Source organism: Suncus etruscus, chromosome 2 (assembly GCF_024139225.1).
Source record: "Suncus etruscus isolate mSunEtr1 chromosome 2, mSunEtr1.pri.cur, whole genome shotgun sequence".
In the NCBI taxonomy this organism is placed as follows: domain Eukaryota; kingdom Metazoa; phylum Chordata; class Mammalia; order Eulipotyphla; family Soricidae; genus Suncus; species Suncus etruscus.
The window spans coordinates 89,104,124-89,119,899 of NC_064849.1; the positions used below are offsets into that span (position 1 = coordinate 89,104,124).

The following is a 15,776-nucleotide window of genomic DNA, read 5'->3' on the forward strand; positions in this document are numbered from 1 at the left end:
GCACCCCCATTTTTTCTGCAGCACCGTATCAAAAGCAATTTATGATTACCTTTAAGCCAGTAGAAAAATTATCAATAGAATTTTATTAGTTCAACCATGACCTTTAAGTCATTCAGTTTAAGTTTGCTTCTGACGTCAGATTTCCTAGCACAGACAATTTTAAACAGCCACCTCTTAAGAACGTGTAGTCTCCTTGGACACCCCTTTTTGCTTTCCACTGTAGAAAGTCAAATCTGAGAGAGAGAGAGAGAGAGAGAGAGAGAGAGAGAGAGAGAGAGAGAAAGAGAAAGAGAGAGAGAGATCATCAAAAGGCCATAGCAATAGGATAGCTGGTAGGGTTCCTAATTTGCAAGTATTTGACTAGTTCAATCCCTGACATTCCAAATGGTCTCCTGAACCCCAACAGGACTGCGTAAGCCCTGAACACTGTTGGGTCAGCCAAAATATATCAAGATAATAAAAATTCAACTCTAAGTCCATCATTCCTTATGTGGGTGCCACAGGTATGTGGGAGCTAGTTTTCTGCAAAGTCTGCAATCTTGAAGAACTTTACTGTCTGCAGTTGGGTGTTTGTTTGGAAAGGGAGCTTGGATGGTTCATTGCAAGCATGTCCACACCAACCTATGCAGGCTGTCACTGAAGGCTAACCTTGCCTTTTTCTGTCTACCCCCTCATAAGGGTGTCATCTTTTCTGGAATCATGTCTGGGAGGCGTGGCTGAGACAGTTCCCAGCACCATGGTTTCCCTTGTCCTTGATAGCAAATCTGTGTCATAAAATATTTCACTGTCCTTCCTTGTCAGTAACTGAAGGAAAAGCAGCAATGAATGGACTGTGCTTGACAGAGCAAACCCCCTTCTCCCAACCCCGCAAAAGCTTCCAGTTTCAGTGCATTGTTGCTTATAATCCAGAGTTTACCACAGAGGAGAATCAGAAATCCTTCTTCCATAGGATTTCTTTCCTAAAACACTAGATTGCCTTTGAAGCTACTATTCATTTCATCATCATGGAATATGACAGTGTATTATGTTAAAATTATGCCCCATTTGGCATTTGCCACAGGCAAAATACAGGGCAGTGAATGTGGGAAGAGCAGGAATGGAGGCTTTCTGCATCCCTTGAATTTTAGGAATCCACCAATGCCAGGAAGGAGTGGGAGTTAGGAAACTCTCAAAATGAAGCAAAAGCTCTGTGCCTGGATGTTCTGGTCCCAGCCTATCCACCAGCCTTTCCTCCGCTTTGTGCATTCTAGTCCTAAGCAACTCTGACTGTGTGATTTGATTTTTCCCCCTGACCATCACTCTGGTTTACCAGTGACTTGGATCACTGGGCACAGAGTCTCAGGAGATAATGATACAGATGGCTGGGTTTAATGAATGTGACCATCTGGGCGGTATTGAATTGTCCTATTGGGAGACCTCCTGTCCCTTTGTGAGAGCCTGCTGGTGGCTTACCAAAGTCCAGCCCCAAAGAACAGAGCACTAAAAACAAAGCAACTTGGAAAGGAAAGGGACTAGAGGAGGAGGTGAGCAGAGCACAGTATCAATGTGCTAAGGCCACATGGGAGAGGAAATGGGTTTCATTGAGTGATGCAGAATCAATGGGCTTTTCTTGTTTGTCCTCACTTTGGAGTGGCCCCAGAGAGATGTAGCCAACTAGTTTGCAGTGGAACCTACATGCCAATATTTTTCAGGGTTTCCCAGAGGTCAATTCAGATGGGTTATAAGGAAGGCAGTCCCTGAGCAGTGAACTGTTGGTTTTATTTTGAGAAGTTTGGGAGGAATTTCTGGGTTGGTTCAAGAGACAATGCAGGAATAGCATATCCATCAGAATCTCTGGGCCCAGAACACACTCCCAGACAAAAGAGCCATCCTTGTCCTCCTCATATCCTGCCACTGCCAGCTACCAGGCAAATGAGTATTACTGGTGTTTTCCACCCTTGGTGGAAAGGGATTCCTTTACCCAAAGAGCAGTTGCTGGGAGAACCATTGTTTACATGATTTCAACCAGGGAATTTTCTTTTTTTTATTTTATTTTTGTTTGGGGGCCTTATGCAGCAGTTCTTAGGGGCTACTCCTGGCTCTCGATATAGGAATTAATCCTGGAGGGCTCAGGGGACCATATGCAGTGCTGGGAGATAGAACCCAGGTTGACTCCACACAAGGCAAGTGCCCTACCTATCTCTCAAGCCTCACAACCAGGGATTTTTCAGCCTTGAATACAATAGATCCTTCGAGGGAGGGAGGGTGGGTGGATCTGGTACATGGCTCAGAGACTTAAAGTGGTTGCCTGGAAAACCTGAGGTTGTGAGTTCGGACTCTAATGGCACCTGTGTGCATGGCACCAACATGAGACCATGAGCTGAATTCCCACTGGTACACCTGTGTGGAGGTGATCTTAACACCCCACAGTCTGGGATCCCAACAAGAGAAAATAAGAAAACAGAAACTGAAACAGGCCATGTGTTTTACTGTCCTGGGTACTTTGAATAGCTGTTTTGCCCAAGAGCAGCTCTCCAAGGATGGTCACTGTGGGATGTACGTCCCCTTCACTAGAACAACCCCAAGTGTTGGGGATCTGGGTCTGGATCAAGATAAGAGCCAATCATGCATAATGACATAAATGTCTATGGATATGACCTTGGCTATGAGTGGGGAATGAAAGACAGAACATCAGCCCTTTTATTTTATTTTTTTTCTGTAGCAAGTGCCCCAGCCTCACCTCGGGAAATGATCAGCCTCAAAGAAAGAAAAACAGACTATGAGTCCACTGGCAGCAATGCCCCCTACCACGGGGCCAAGGGGGAGCACACGTCCAGGAAGGACACAGCGACAGGTGAGTCAGAGGCTGAAGTGGAATAGATGGGGATGGGGGGCAGTAGGCTTCATCCATGCTTAATGTTGGGCAGGTCAATTAGCAGCCAGGCTGAAGGCAGCAGTTCCCAGGAAGTCCAGGGCAGAGGATTATATAGAAACTAGGATAGCAAACAGGGTGCGTACTTTGCATGTGAATGACCTGAGTTTAATTCCTGGTGCCCCTTCTGATCCCTTATCCTTGTCTCAGAGCCAAGTGTAAACCCAGGGCACTGCCAGTGTGAAAAAAAAAATTGAGCCTCATTTTTTTAGAATATCTATAAGAAAATGTTCTCAGTCCCCATTTATCTTTCTGTGCCTATTTGTTTTCTTCTCATTGGAATAGCTTATAACATTTTCTCAACTGAGACAGGAGTGGGCACCTTCAGTTTGGTAACCCAGGGTGAGGGAGTCCCCAAGGTATGAGGGTAGCTCATCCAGCATTGACATTTGGAATGGAGGGAAGGGACAGAGAATGAGAAAATGGGTCAGGGAAGGAGGAGAAAGGAGTGATATAGCAAAGGAAGGGACTTCTGAGAACTTTCACAATTAGCTGTTGAGACATTGTCCTTCTCTTACCATCGCAAATTCTACAGAAAATGCACAAAACCCAAATGCAGTCTTCCTAAGGAGACCTGAATCTTCTGTGACCTTCCTTTCTCATTACCCTCCCACTTTCCTCAGCTTGAACTCTGAAAGGTCATAATTGAGTGCCATTTCACACACACAAACACACACTTACACACACATACACACACCATATCAAATGTGCCCAATAACTAACTCAACTTGATCTTGACTCTTCTTTGACTGCAACTCGGCAACCCCGAAACTCTGCTTGGCCTGGGGCTGCTATTCTCATTTCTCACACCATACACACACACACACACACACACACACATACACACACACTTGGCCTGGGGCTGCTATTCTCATTCCTCACACCATACACACACACACACACACACACACACATATATATATATATATATATATATATATATATATATATATTATTTATATATATAGGGGGGGTGTTATGAATGTCAAGGTGTTCCTTCCTGAAAGCAAATCCTGAAGTTTGGGGCCCTCACAAAGTAGTTGGGGAAGATCACTCCTACACTGGGCAACAGACGGCACAATTCAAATGGATACTGAGACTCCCTTAGCAGGAGATTCTTCTGTGCATGAAACTCTTCCTGAAAAGAAACAAATGGGATGGTGTCCAGATTCAGGCTTATATTTAAGGTAAATGTTTCTGGTTGGACTATATTGAAACTAGAGACAGCATTTTCCATGGTCACTCTACATAGCCACATGAAAGAGTTAACAGATGCTTGTGGGCCTCACTCCAGCTTAGCCCTCCTGTGTATAGACCCTACAGTTTAGCTCTTAACCCTGTGTACAAACCCAACCAATATATGTCTCTCACTGCACTCCTATAACATCTGCTAATTAAATTCATTAAGTAAGACACACCACATTATTATCATTCATTTGTTTCTTCATACACATGAATACACACACACTCACCCAATTATTGTCCTCAGTATAGATAAGCTTGATCAAAGAAAGTGATGAGTATGAATACTAAGTCCCCAGAGCCAAGATGCTGAGCTGAGAATGAAATGTACACTGAGTACCAAGGATTGTTAGCAATACCAAGTTCACCTAACCATTCTTTTTGCAGTTGTTATTGCTCTAAGTAGTCCCATAACTGGTATTCTGGGATGGCCAGTAGAGGTTCTAATTATAAGAATAGTTATGAAGTGCATAGTTATTTAAGTTTTACTTTCTCTTTAACTCACCTGCCCTGTGAATTAAATCAAGGAAAACACTTTCAATGCGAGTTGTTCATGACAAGGTAGTTCCAATGGTTTTTAATCTTTGCCTACATATATAAAGTAATAAAAAATAAAATCTGTTTTAAATTATTTCATCTTGATATAAAATGACAGGGTTCTTGACAACTCCAATATTGAGATAAATGCCACTTTCAGACTTACTTAGAGGCTTAAACAGCTCTAATTTACTTAAAAATGCAATTTAGAGCCACATTATCAATCACATAGGATACCTGGAAGAACACTGAGATCTTTATAGAATAATTTATTTACACAGGATTATTTCTCTTAAACTAACAAGAACTGTGTAAAGGTTGCTTGTTCTTATGGTGTTGTGGTAAATGGTTGTAAGGAGCTGTTGGTGGCCACATAGTGGTGGTAGAGAGGAGAAGGTTTTATTGGTGGTGGACAAAGCAGTGATGGTGGGGATAGAGGGAATGATGGTATTTATGATGGTGACAGAGATAATATTGGCAGTAATAATAATGGTATTGATGGTGATGGTTGAAATAGTGGGTATGAGGGTGAGTGCGAGTGAGGGTAGTGTTAGAGGTGATGATGGTGATGAGACTTATTGTTCTAGTGTGTTTGCTACCTCCTCAAGTGGTTTGAATAGATCCCTAGCCATGCCATATGAGTCCCAATATTTAACATCTAGTCAAAAGGATGGATTGCCATGTCTATCTCATAGTATTTTCCTGAGTGCCCCTACACCATTTCACTTACAGACTACCTTGCTTATGACATCAATAAGCAAAATCACATTCAAACATAGAACCAGGGAATACTTACATTTCATTGAAAACTATCTCAAAAACAGTCACCATTCTTGTTTCTAAGACCTCAAAGGATATCCTACCATCTCCTTCAGAAGGAGTGCACCATCTCCTTGTGGGAAAATCCTGGGTAAGCTCCAAATGCGACACATAAAAGCAACAAGGGATAGCTCACCTTGGCTAAGCTTTCCAAAGTACAGGTCCAGTGATAATTTTTATCCCAGAGACCCATATACCCATTTCTTCAGCTTAGAATGAATCTCATAGAATGTCTTCTCTCCTTGGCATTTCTCTAGGCCTCTGAGCTGAAGAAAACTAAAGTCAATGAGTTGTTTGTTGTATACGCAAGATTGTTCCAACTCTTTCCTGTGATCTTGAACATGCTGTGTGTTAATAACATATGTCAGAGGAGAGCTCCATTTTCCCAGTACACACAGTCAGACTCAAAAACAAAAAACTATTCAGAGGCTCCAAACTTTTCCACTGACCTTACCACCAAAGTGTTCAATGTCTCTCATGCCTTATAAAATATTTCTAAACATGAGTGGTGACTCATTTGGAAATTGAGAGGAGGAAAAGAGTTGAAGGAGCCAGAAAGCAAAAAGAAGCATTTCCCTGTGTTTCCACTCAGTCAAAAGTGCAGGGGTAGAAATGCCATGAAGATGGGTGGTTACATGCTTTTAGCATCAATCACAGTGGACTCCCAGTGTCTTTGTCCAGCAAGGACTATGAGAATAATTGGTGGAGTTTCCTGTTTCATTAGCTATTAATCAATCCAGTTAATCTCTTAAGTCTCAAGTTATCTACAATAGTCAAGAATAAACTCTTCATTATTTGCAGAGTTTTTCACCTCATTGACAAATCAGTACTTCCCATGAGGGAGGTAGTGGTCCAGTCTGTGTCCTACCTGAATATGGCCTTTAAGAACAGGGGTGACAGATAAGGATATGGTTTCCAATTGATGATAAAGGTGACAGGTTAAGGATATAGGTCCCTAATGCAAAGACAAGAGCTGCAGATAATGAGAATTCCTAATTTTTTGAGGAAAGCCCATATTGCTTTCCAAATAGGCTGGACCAGTCAACACAACCCCTAGCAATAGATGAGAGTCCCTTAATCCCTGCGTAGCACCATCACTGGTTGTTCTTATTATTTTTGATGTGTGACAATCTCTGTGGTGTGAGGTGATAATACACTATTGCTTTGATTTGCATCAACTCAGTTATCAACAACTTTTGAACTCTGTATCTTATGGTGATTTAATGAAAAAATATAATAAACATTTTTAAAGAATGAGAATTCCAAAAGATGATGGTTCTGAGTCAAAATAAGAGTTCCAGGTGAGAACAAAAGATCCAGGAAGAGGGCCAGAGTACAGAGGATAGGGCATTTGTCTTGCACGCCGCTGACCCTGATTCGATCCCCAGCATCCCATATGGTCCCCTGAGCCTGCCAGGAGCAATTTCTGAGCATAGAACCAGGAGTAAACCCTGAGTATTGCCACCAGGTCTGGCCCAAAATAGAAAGAGAGAAAGAGAGAGAGATCCAGGTGAGGAAATAGGCAAATTGACCTTTGGAAACTTGTAGCAAAAGGAATGGACCTTTATTCCTTCCTTGTTTCAGTTTCTCAGACTAGACAAAATAGACACTGGCCCAGCCATTCTATCTAACAGGACCCAAAGCCACAGCTGCCCAGAAATGCTTGGTAAATGCACATGCTGCTTCTGGCCTGTCTTCAGAGCCTGTGGGAAATGAGCTGTCTGGAAGATACTGGGGACTGCTATGAACTCAAATTAGAAATTTCATTCCTGTCACTCCCCAACTAAAAATGAAGCTGCTGATACAGATTCTTGCAGATGGCAAGCTTTTGGCCAGGAAAGAAGGCAAAAAAGCTTGCAATATGAGCATCTGTTTGCTGCACCTGTCCTGACCCCCTCTTTGATATGAACCTTAATGCAAGAGTTGGCATGCTCTAGTCCTTTTATGGAATACCTGGTCTCTTTTCTAATATTCGTATGTAAAATTAAGAATTCAGGGCCCAAGAATCTCCTCCACATGGAGTGGTTTTTGTGGAAACAGACCAACAGCTGGCCTCAACAACCCTTCATTCCTTATTGGACATCTTGAGTTGTTTGGGGTTTTATTTTTTCATTTTGTTTTGGCTAATCCTTTTGTTTTCCTTTTGCTTTCAGCTCAAAACACTGGAATTTCCACTTTGTATAGGAATTCCTATGGTGCACCCGCTGAAGACATCAAACATAACCAGGTAATGAAACACATGTCTTTGGGGTCACTTTGCCCTTTGACTTGGGTGGAATATCCTGGAGTTGTGAGAGACTAAGCAGGTAGCTGCCCGGCATCAAAATATCAACCCCATACAAGGTTACTTCATCTTCAACCTGCTCTGAAGTAAATGGGATGCCTGGATAGTAATAGCAAGCAGAATTTTCTGGGTATAGAAGCTGAGAAGAGAGCCCCAGATATGTGAGTGAGAAATGTAGGTTCCAAGACAATTGGTCTAATGACTAATGGGGATTAAGTGGTTTCTGTGAAATGAAAGAAGCTATTTATTTTTAAGAATATTGCACATGAGGTCTGAGCAATAGCAAAAGGGTAGGGTGTTTGCCTTGTATATGGCTGATCCAGGTTTGAACTCTGACATCCAATATGGTTTATCTATGACTTCCAGGACTAATTACTGAGCATAGCTTCAGGAATATACCCTGAGAACTTCTGGGTGTTGCCCCAAAATTTAAAAAAATAGACTATTGCACATGTTTATTTTCCACAAACTAGAAGTGCATAAAAGAGGGTCATTAGAAACAACTAACAATGTTACTTGGTAGAATACTTTGCTCTTGATTCCAGTTGGAGAAACTTGTAAGAAATGCATAAGAGAAGACCAAAAGATAGTATAAGGGACTTGCCTTGCTCACAGTGGACCCAAATACTATCCTGGGTATCATATATGATCTTTTGAATACTACCAGGAGCAAATCTAAATCAGAGTTAATACCCTAATAACATCAGGTATGGTCCAAAAATAAAAACAAAACAAAACAATTGCTAAAGACTATCTTCCCTGACCCCTACTTTGACCTTTCTCTGAGGCTCTAAAACTTTATCAAGATATCTAGGTGGTCCTTGGACATGTTACACTAAAAGGACACTAAATAGTAGTTTCTTATAGAAGTCATTGTGTTTATGTGAACACACAAATATGGGAGTGTGTGTGTGTGTGTGTGTTTTATTAATGCATCTTCTCTGTGGCCTGTGACAAGGGCCACTATCTCTCCACACCTTCAGACTTATCTCCTTCCATGAGGGTCACCTGGGGGAAATAGACTTTCTTGATAGTTGTTGACTGCTCATCACTGTGGCCTTTGTTGATGATCTGGATTTATTTCAGGAAGGTGGGGCTGCAGAGCCAAATCTGCCCACCATCCCCATGATCCCAAGAGTCATGAAATCAACAGGCAGCGAATTGTATTGTTTTTGACTATTTCCAGCACCTGTAGAATAGTGCCTTTCAAGGACAGGGATACTAAACTGTTGACTATTCTATCTAGGACCATTCTCAATGTGGCAAAAGGGGGGGGGGGCTTCTCCTTGGCCATGAATTAATACTTTCTCTTATCATTTATAATCAAGTGAAATGACTGACGGTGGACTGAACTTTTAGTCCATGCATTTCTCCTTTGGGAGATCCTCTGAGGGACCCTCTAGGAAACATCTTGTGTTGGTTGTGACACCCACCCTGCCTAACAATGTTTCACATCATCTTAACCTGCCTCTACTCTTGGTTTTGCCAAAGACAAAGGGGACAGTAAATGTGTGCAAGGGTCATACAAGTAGACAAGGTCATACACGAGACTTGACCCCCCAACCTTTTAACCTTTCACTTTGCCTGTCCAAATAAAGTAAAACCCTTAGCAGGAAGAGGCCATGATTGAAATCCTCTGACTATGGAAAATGAATTCCTCAGTCTTCTCACTTCTCCAATATGACCACTTAGAGCTCTCTGTGCTGCTTCCAATTCTGAACTGAAGGACTCTTGAAAGGAACAATCACTCTGTAAAATGGGTTTTATGTGCCTTGAATTTCATACTAGGAGTCAGTAAATTATTTTAATCATTTAGGGCTGAAGTGATAGCACAATGGATAGGGTGTTTGCCTTGGACAAGTCAATCAGCATCTCATATGTTCCCCTGAGCCCCAATAATAATCTCTGAAAGCAGAGACAGGAATAAGCCCTGAGCACCATTGGTTTAATCTTTTAGTAGGTGGAGATGTACCTCAGGGGTAGAGGGTATAGATGGGATCCTAAACTTGATCAGAGGCCTCATTTCCAAAAATCTAAACCTAAAGATGAACACCTTGGGGCCGGCGAGGTGGCACTAGAGGTAAGGTGTCTGCCTTGCAAGTGCTAGCCAAGGAAAGGAGCAGGGTTCGATCCCCCAGTGTCCCATATGGTCCCCCCAAGCCAGGGGCAATTTCTGAGCACGTAGCCAGGAGTAACCCCTGAGCATCAAAAGGGTGTGGCCCGAAAAAACAAAACAAAACAAAAAAGATGAACACCTTATCCTGACCTTCTCTTATCCTTTTTGGCCTCCTCTGGACCAGGGTGTCTCAAATTGAAGATGAATTAGAACTCCCTGAGAGACTGATAAACCAGGTAGTACCAAACCAGTTTCTTGCTCAGAAATAATAATCTCTGAGTGAAGTGACAGAAGTAAGCCCTGAACACCATTGGGTATGCATTTGCCCCCAGAAAAGGTGTCTTGGAACTAAACCCTCTGCTATTAAGGTATAGTTATGATCATTTCTAGCAGGGTTCAGAGGACTATATGAGGTTCCTGGTATTTAAGCCAGCTAGATGACTGCAAGACAAGTTCCCTACCCTCTATACTATCTACCCAGCCCCTAGGCGTGTATTTTACTTGCCATAACCCAATCCTTAGGCCAGGGAAAAAATTCGGTTCCTCTAGAGATAATGCCCATCACCCCTACAGGAGAATTTATCTACATTGTCTTGGCAAATCTGTCTCAAGGATGGTTGATCTGGAACTTTATAAACAACACAAATGAATTAAAAGAGTTTATAAAATTATGACACTGAGGTTTTTGTCCAACCTCCAAATATCCCAGAGATAACATTCTAAGAAATTCCAAACAAGTTTTACAAAGATAAGACTTTATCTTTTACAAAAGATAAAAAGTATAAGCTTCCTTATACTCCTATAAGAGTATATATAACCATCCTTATAGGTGAGTTACCATAAACATCTCTCTATGGCAAAGGTGCCTCTATAACATCTTACAAGAGTAACACACAAAAATTCTTGGTCTTTGTTGTCTTCTGACCTCCCTTGTGATCACAGAATCTGAATCACTGAGATCCTCTGGGCTATTGGCTCTGAGACTGAGCTGGTGTGATGGAGAGAAAGTTGACTTTGGAGTTAGTATAATCTGTGTTAAATTCTACTCTTATCTTTCACTAGCTCAGATTCCTAGAAGATGTCTTTCTGATCTTTAGTCCATTTTTTTGTTTCTAATGTGGTAATTGGATGAGAGTGGGCAGGTAGGTGGATGGATGGATGGATGGATGGATGGATGGATGGATGGATGGATGGATGGATGGATGGAGTGAATAGATGAAGAATAGAAAAGAAGAAAGATGGGCCCGGAGAGATAGCACAGCGGCGTTTGCCTTGCAAGCAGCCGATCCAGGACCAAAGGTGGTTGGTTCGAATCCCGGTGTCCCATATGGTCCCCCGTGCCTGCCAGGAGCTATTTCTGAGCATACAGCCAGGAGTAACCCCTGAGCACTGCCGGGTGTGGCCCAAAAATCAAAAAAAAAAAAAAAAAAAAAAAAGAAAAGAAGAAAGATGAATCAGTGTATATATGGCTAGAAAGGTGCTTATTTGAAGATTAAGCAAAGAAGAATATAGTAAAGGTTTATTGGAGTGCCTACTAAAATAGAAGCCCAAGCAATACTAATTTCCTTGTGGGTGAATAGGTCATACTAAGCAACACTGACCTTTTACCTACATACCTGTATGCCCAATGTGGGAATCAGCACAGTCTCACACCACACACAACTCTTCAAATATCAGCAAAGGATAAACCTGATCCTAGAATGCTAAATTGAGGGTGTTACAGACTAAATCCAAATAGCCCTCTCATGCCTGGCCAGGCTCCATAGCTCCTGAATTTCATATACTCTTGGACTTGGCCCAGAAGGGCAGAAACCACATTCACTGGCCACCAATCCCCTGTCAGTGAAGCATTCAGCAGGTGGTGGCCATGATGAGGTTCATGATTTCTTTCATGAATGGGCAGATTACTCATGTAAATCAATTACATATTAAAAGAGGAAGTTTCACTTACTTGAGAGGAGAATTCTGTTCAGGCCATTAGAGACATTCATTTACACACAACGTACTAATTACAAATCATTATCTATTAACCAAAACCAATTTCCGAGCTGAACTTTAGTTAAATGAATAGGGACTTGTTGAAGCAGCTCTGGAGTGATCAAAGCATGGTCTTTAAGGGTACTCCATCATTCCCACTAGTCCTCCTCCCATAGTAATGCTCACAGCAGTGCCCTGCATACCTGTATGCACATGCAGGGGGACCACTTTCATCTCATGCTTAGGAGGAAACACCCCTGAAGAACAGTATTGGCACTTGGAAAGGGAAGTGAGCACAGAGGCCATCAGAAGGGCTGCTAGACCCAATACCCAAATGCTCATTATCACCCCATGAATACTCTTGGATTTTTCATTCTTAATGCCAAGCAAAGAGGGAAGCATGAAGATAGTCAGTGGGTAATGGCATGGGCCTTGCTTGTGACTGACCCCAGTTAGATTTCTCATCACCAAACCATCTCTGAGCATTGCTGGGTTCAGCCCTGGATTACCCCAAGCCTTAAAGTTCTCTGAGTACTGGTTGGATGGCCTTGATATCCCTTGCACCTCATAATGTATTCTGGGGTCCTCATATTAAACTACCAGCCAGTATTGTCAAGAATATCCAAGACTGGGTCCTCTGGGTCCCAAGAAAGCCAAGAGGAGAAACCAATTCTTGAACCTACACATCCAAAAGGCTCATGCGAAACCCTCTACCTTCAAGGTGCCCTCATCAGCAACTTGCAGAGCAAGCATAAAATACTTAAATACCTAAGGACTCCCAGAAAATGTGGATAATCCCTCCTTTGCAAGAGTGACCAATGGCTCAAAACTCACCCCACATTGTCATGGCCAGTCAAGCATTGCAATGACTTAGGAAACATTTGACTCCTCTTCCATGTCAAATATTTAATTTCCTTTTGGGGGGGCAAGGGGCATGGAGGACTATTGGAGTAACCAGTTTTCATTCTACTCAAGATAATTCTTCTTTGTTAGAAGTACATCTGAATTGGTCCCTTACCTGTTCTCCACCCTACGGGGTAGTCTTTTGTTTTCCAATAAAGACCTCAGGTGGGGAGCACACTCAGCAATGTTCAGGGCTTCACAGCACTTAAGTGGCTTAAGTGGAACAGTTGAATGTCATATTCTGGAGCTGAATAATGGAGGTGACTGCACAGCACTGTGACAGCACTTGCTGTTGCTGATTAACCACACTGGATTCCATGTGGTACATATTTGCTATGACCTTTTGAGGGGACAAAATCTTTGATACTCAGAAACTTCTCCAAGTTCACGCTTAGGGAGTCATAAATGGTGGATCTTGAGGGACTGTCCAATGCTGAGGATTATACCCTGGGTTCTCAGTCAACCTGTTGAGTTTACTTACTGGCCACAATTATTTTTTAATTAGAAATTCCCCTGGTATCAGGACAAGACAATCATATGTTCATTAGGTAGAAATAAAAAATGACCAGTCTTGAATACCAAATCCAAAGTCAATGACAACAGGATCAATATCCAATCTACAACAAGCTGTACAAGTGGGAAACAGTTCCTCTAGCATTAAGAAGGGGGTAAAGGAGGGAGATGTGGGATGCAGGCTGGGAACAGGGATGGAGGGAGGACAACACTGGTGGTGGGAATGCCCCTCATTCATTGTCACTATTGCCTTAAATATTACTGCAAAAAAAATGTAATTCACTTTTACCACAATAAAAATATGAAAAAGAAACCACCAGCCCACACTTGTAAAACTCTGGCAAAGCACTGAACTAGAGAAGCATTTCTCCCCCTGAAGTCACAGCTCCCAGGATAGACTCAGGGGCATACATGTAAAGCATGATAGGATAAGAGAACCCCATTATGGATAGGAGCACTCCAGTGAAAAAAAATGTTGGAAAGGAGCCCACAAATCTCAGGAGAGTGGGTGCCCCAGGATCCTGTGTTAAAGCCAAGGCAGGTGGATGAGTCACATCAACAGATCTGACCACTAGGCAGGATGATGTACAGGCCCCTAGGAGGCTGGCTCAGAGGAATGCCTCATCTAGATGTTTCTCCTCCTTCAGGTCTCCGCACAGCCTGTCCCACAGGAGCCCAGCAGGAAAGATTACGAGCCCTACCAGCCTTTTCAGAATTCCACAAGAAATTACGACGAGTCCTTCTTCGAGGATCAAGTCCACCACCGTCCTCCTGCCAGCGAGTACACCATGCACCTGGGACTCAAGTCCACGGGCAACTATGTCGACTTCTACTCAGCCGCCCGACCCTACAGTGAACTGAACTATGAGACCAGCCACTATCCCGCCTCCCCAGACTCCTGGGTGTGAGGCAGCATTGGCGGCGGCACCCCGGGGCCCGAGCATGTGCATGCATATACCACGAGACATGGCGTTTTTTGTTTTCTTTTTCAGTTGACTTTTTTCTCCCCCTGCAAATTTAGTTCTTTGAAAGCCTGTTCCCTAGGAAGGCGGTGATAACCAGTAAGACATCTCCAGAGCTCTTTTTAGGAAGCTCCATGTCCCCCCCTCCCCCCAATATTAATCTGGAAGGTGACAGAAGCTAAAGCCATCCTAATCCACACCCTTCCGATCTGAGCTGGTTCTAGCAGACGTGCCTATGTGGAACGTGGCTGAAGGCAGCAGAGGCGGCAGTGTCGGGGTTCTAGGGGAGGCTTTTGGGATTCTCATGCCAGCACGGGAGGCAGCTTAGCTCACACACTTTTGGGGAACGGCTTTTCATGCTTTGTTTACTCTCTTCATCCGTTGTGATTCTAGGCTTCCAGCTGCATCGGGGTTCCTCTGTACAGCGAGATGTTTCTTGCCTTTTGTTAATGCATCGTTGTAAAGTATTTGATGTACATTACAGATTAAAGAAGAAAAGCGCATTGTGTATATTACACAAATGCCCCAGTGTTTCCTCATCTATGGTTCTGAATATTGCTTCAATTTCCAACTTTTGAAAGATGTAATGATTTCCAGTTTTCCTTTTCTTTTCTTTCCTCCCGGTATGTTTTAACAAAAAAAAAAAAAATGGGGAAAAAAAGGAATATTTAGCAGTATTGTTCGTTCTGATATGTGAATTTGTTTGTGGCAACTAAGCAAGGCATTCAGCAGTCTCCGACAATTAACATCCATCATTCCACACTCCTTGTCAACAAAGTGCTTTTTCACTGCCTAAACTTTTAGATGTAGATATTTGAAATAGATTTTTTCATTTATACCAGTTTTCTTTATGATGATACAGTGTTAAAAGAAAATAAATTACAATTGATCTGTCATCCATATTTGCTAAGAATGTCTATTTCCAAGGACCTATCTTACAAAATACACATTCTTGCTTGTATGTCTGTGTGCGTGTGAGTGTGTATGTCCACATATGTATCAAAATGACCTGTGTGAGATGTTATGTGGATAGAAGCAAATTCATTTGCTGTTCATCTTTGTATGCACTTGGTTTCTGGTATCACTGTCCATCAGTTTGTTCTTTTCTTACTGTATCTACTTTCTCACCATCTAGTGACTCAGGATCTTAGGGCCAGTTGAAGTGAAGTTTTAGGATTCTTACACATGCATACTTCCTTGGACACACAGTCTTTCTCCAGGTTCATCTCCTTCCATGTCTTATGCCCTCAGAACATGATGCACCATGGGCAACTCAATCATTTCACTTTGGGGCCAATTACTTGAAGTATCCACAGAAAATGACAACTGCTCACCTTATGTCCCTCAAGCTTCCTGTTAGTGGGGAAGGGAGCAGTCGACAATTATGGATTAGATGATTAAAATTGAAGCTAATGTTAGACTAGTGGTTGACAAATCTAAGACATAAGGCTAACCATTTCAAAGAACACGGGCTGTGGGTAAATTAGCTTTGCTCTTTAGATGCAAGTGACA

At 42.5% G+C, this 15,776-nt stretch overlaps 1 protein-coding gene across 4 annotated transcripts in view; it reads left to right on the top strand.

Annotated features, from left to right (window-relative positions):
• The window catches only part of CTNND2 (catenin delta 2), a 974,640-nt gene extending 959,480 nt beyond the window's left edge, over positions 1–15,160 (top strand). For all 4 annotated transcript variants that reach the window (XM_049767900.1, XM_049767903.1, XM_049767899.1 and 1 more), the window contains 3 exons: positions 2,702–2,833; positions 7,663–7,736; positions 13,950–15,160. In XM_049767900.1, the coding sequence (XP_049623857.1) occupies positions 2,702–2,833; positions 7,663–7,736; positions 13,950–14,210 (467 nt within the window). In that variant the 3' untranslated portion in view covers positions 14,211–15,160. The remainder of the gene's footprint in view (positions 1–2,701; positions 2,834–7,662; positions 7,737–13,949) is intronic.
• The last annotated feature ends 616 nt before the right edge of the window (positions 15,161–15,776 follow it).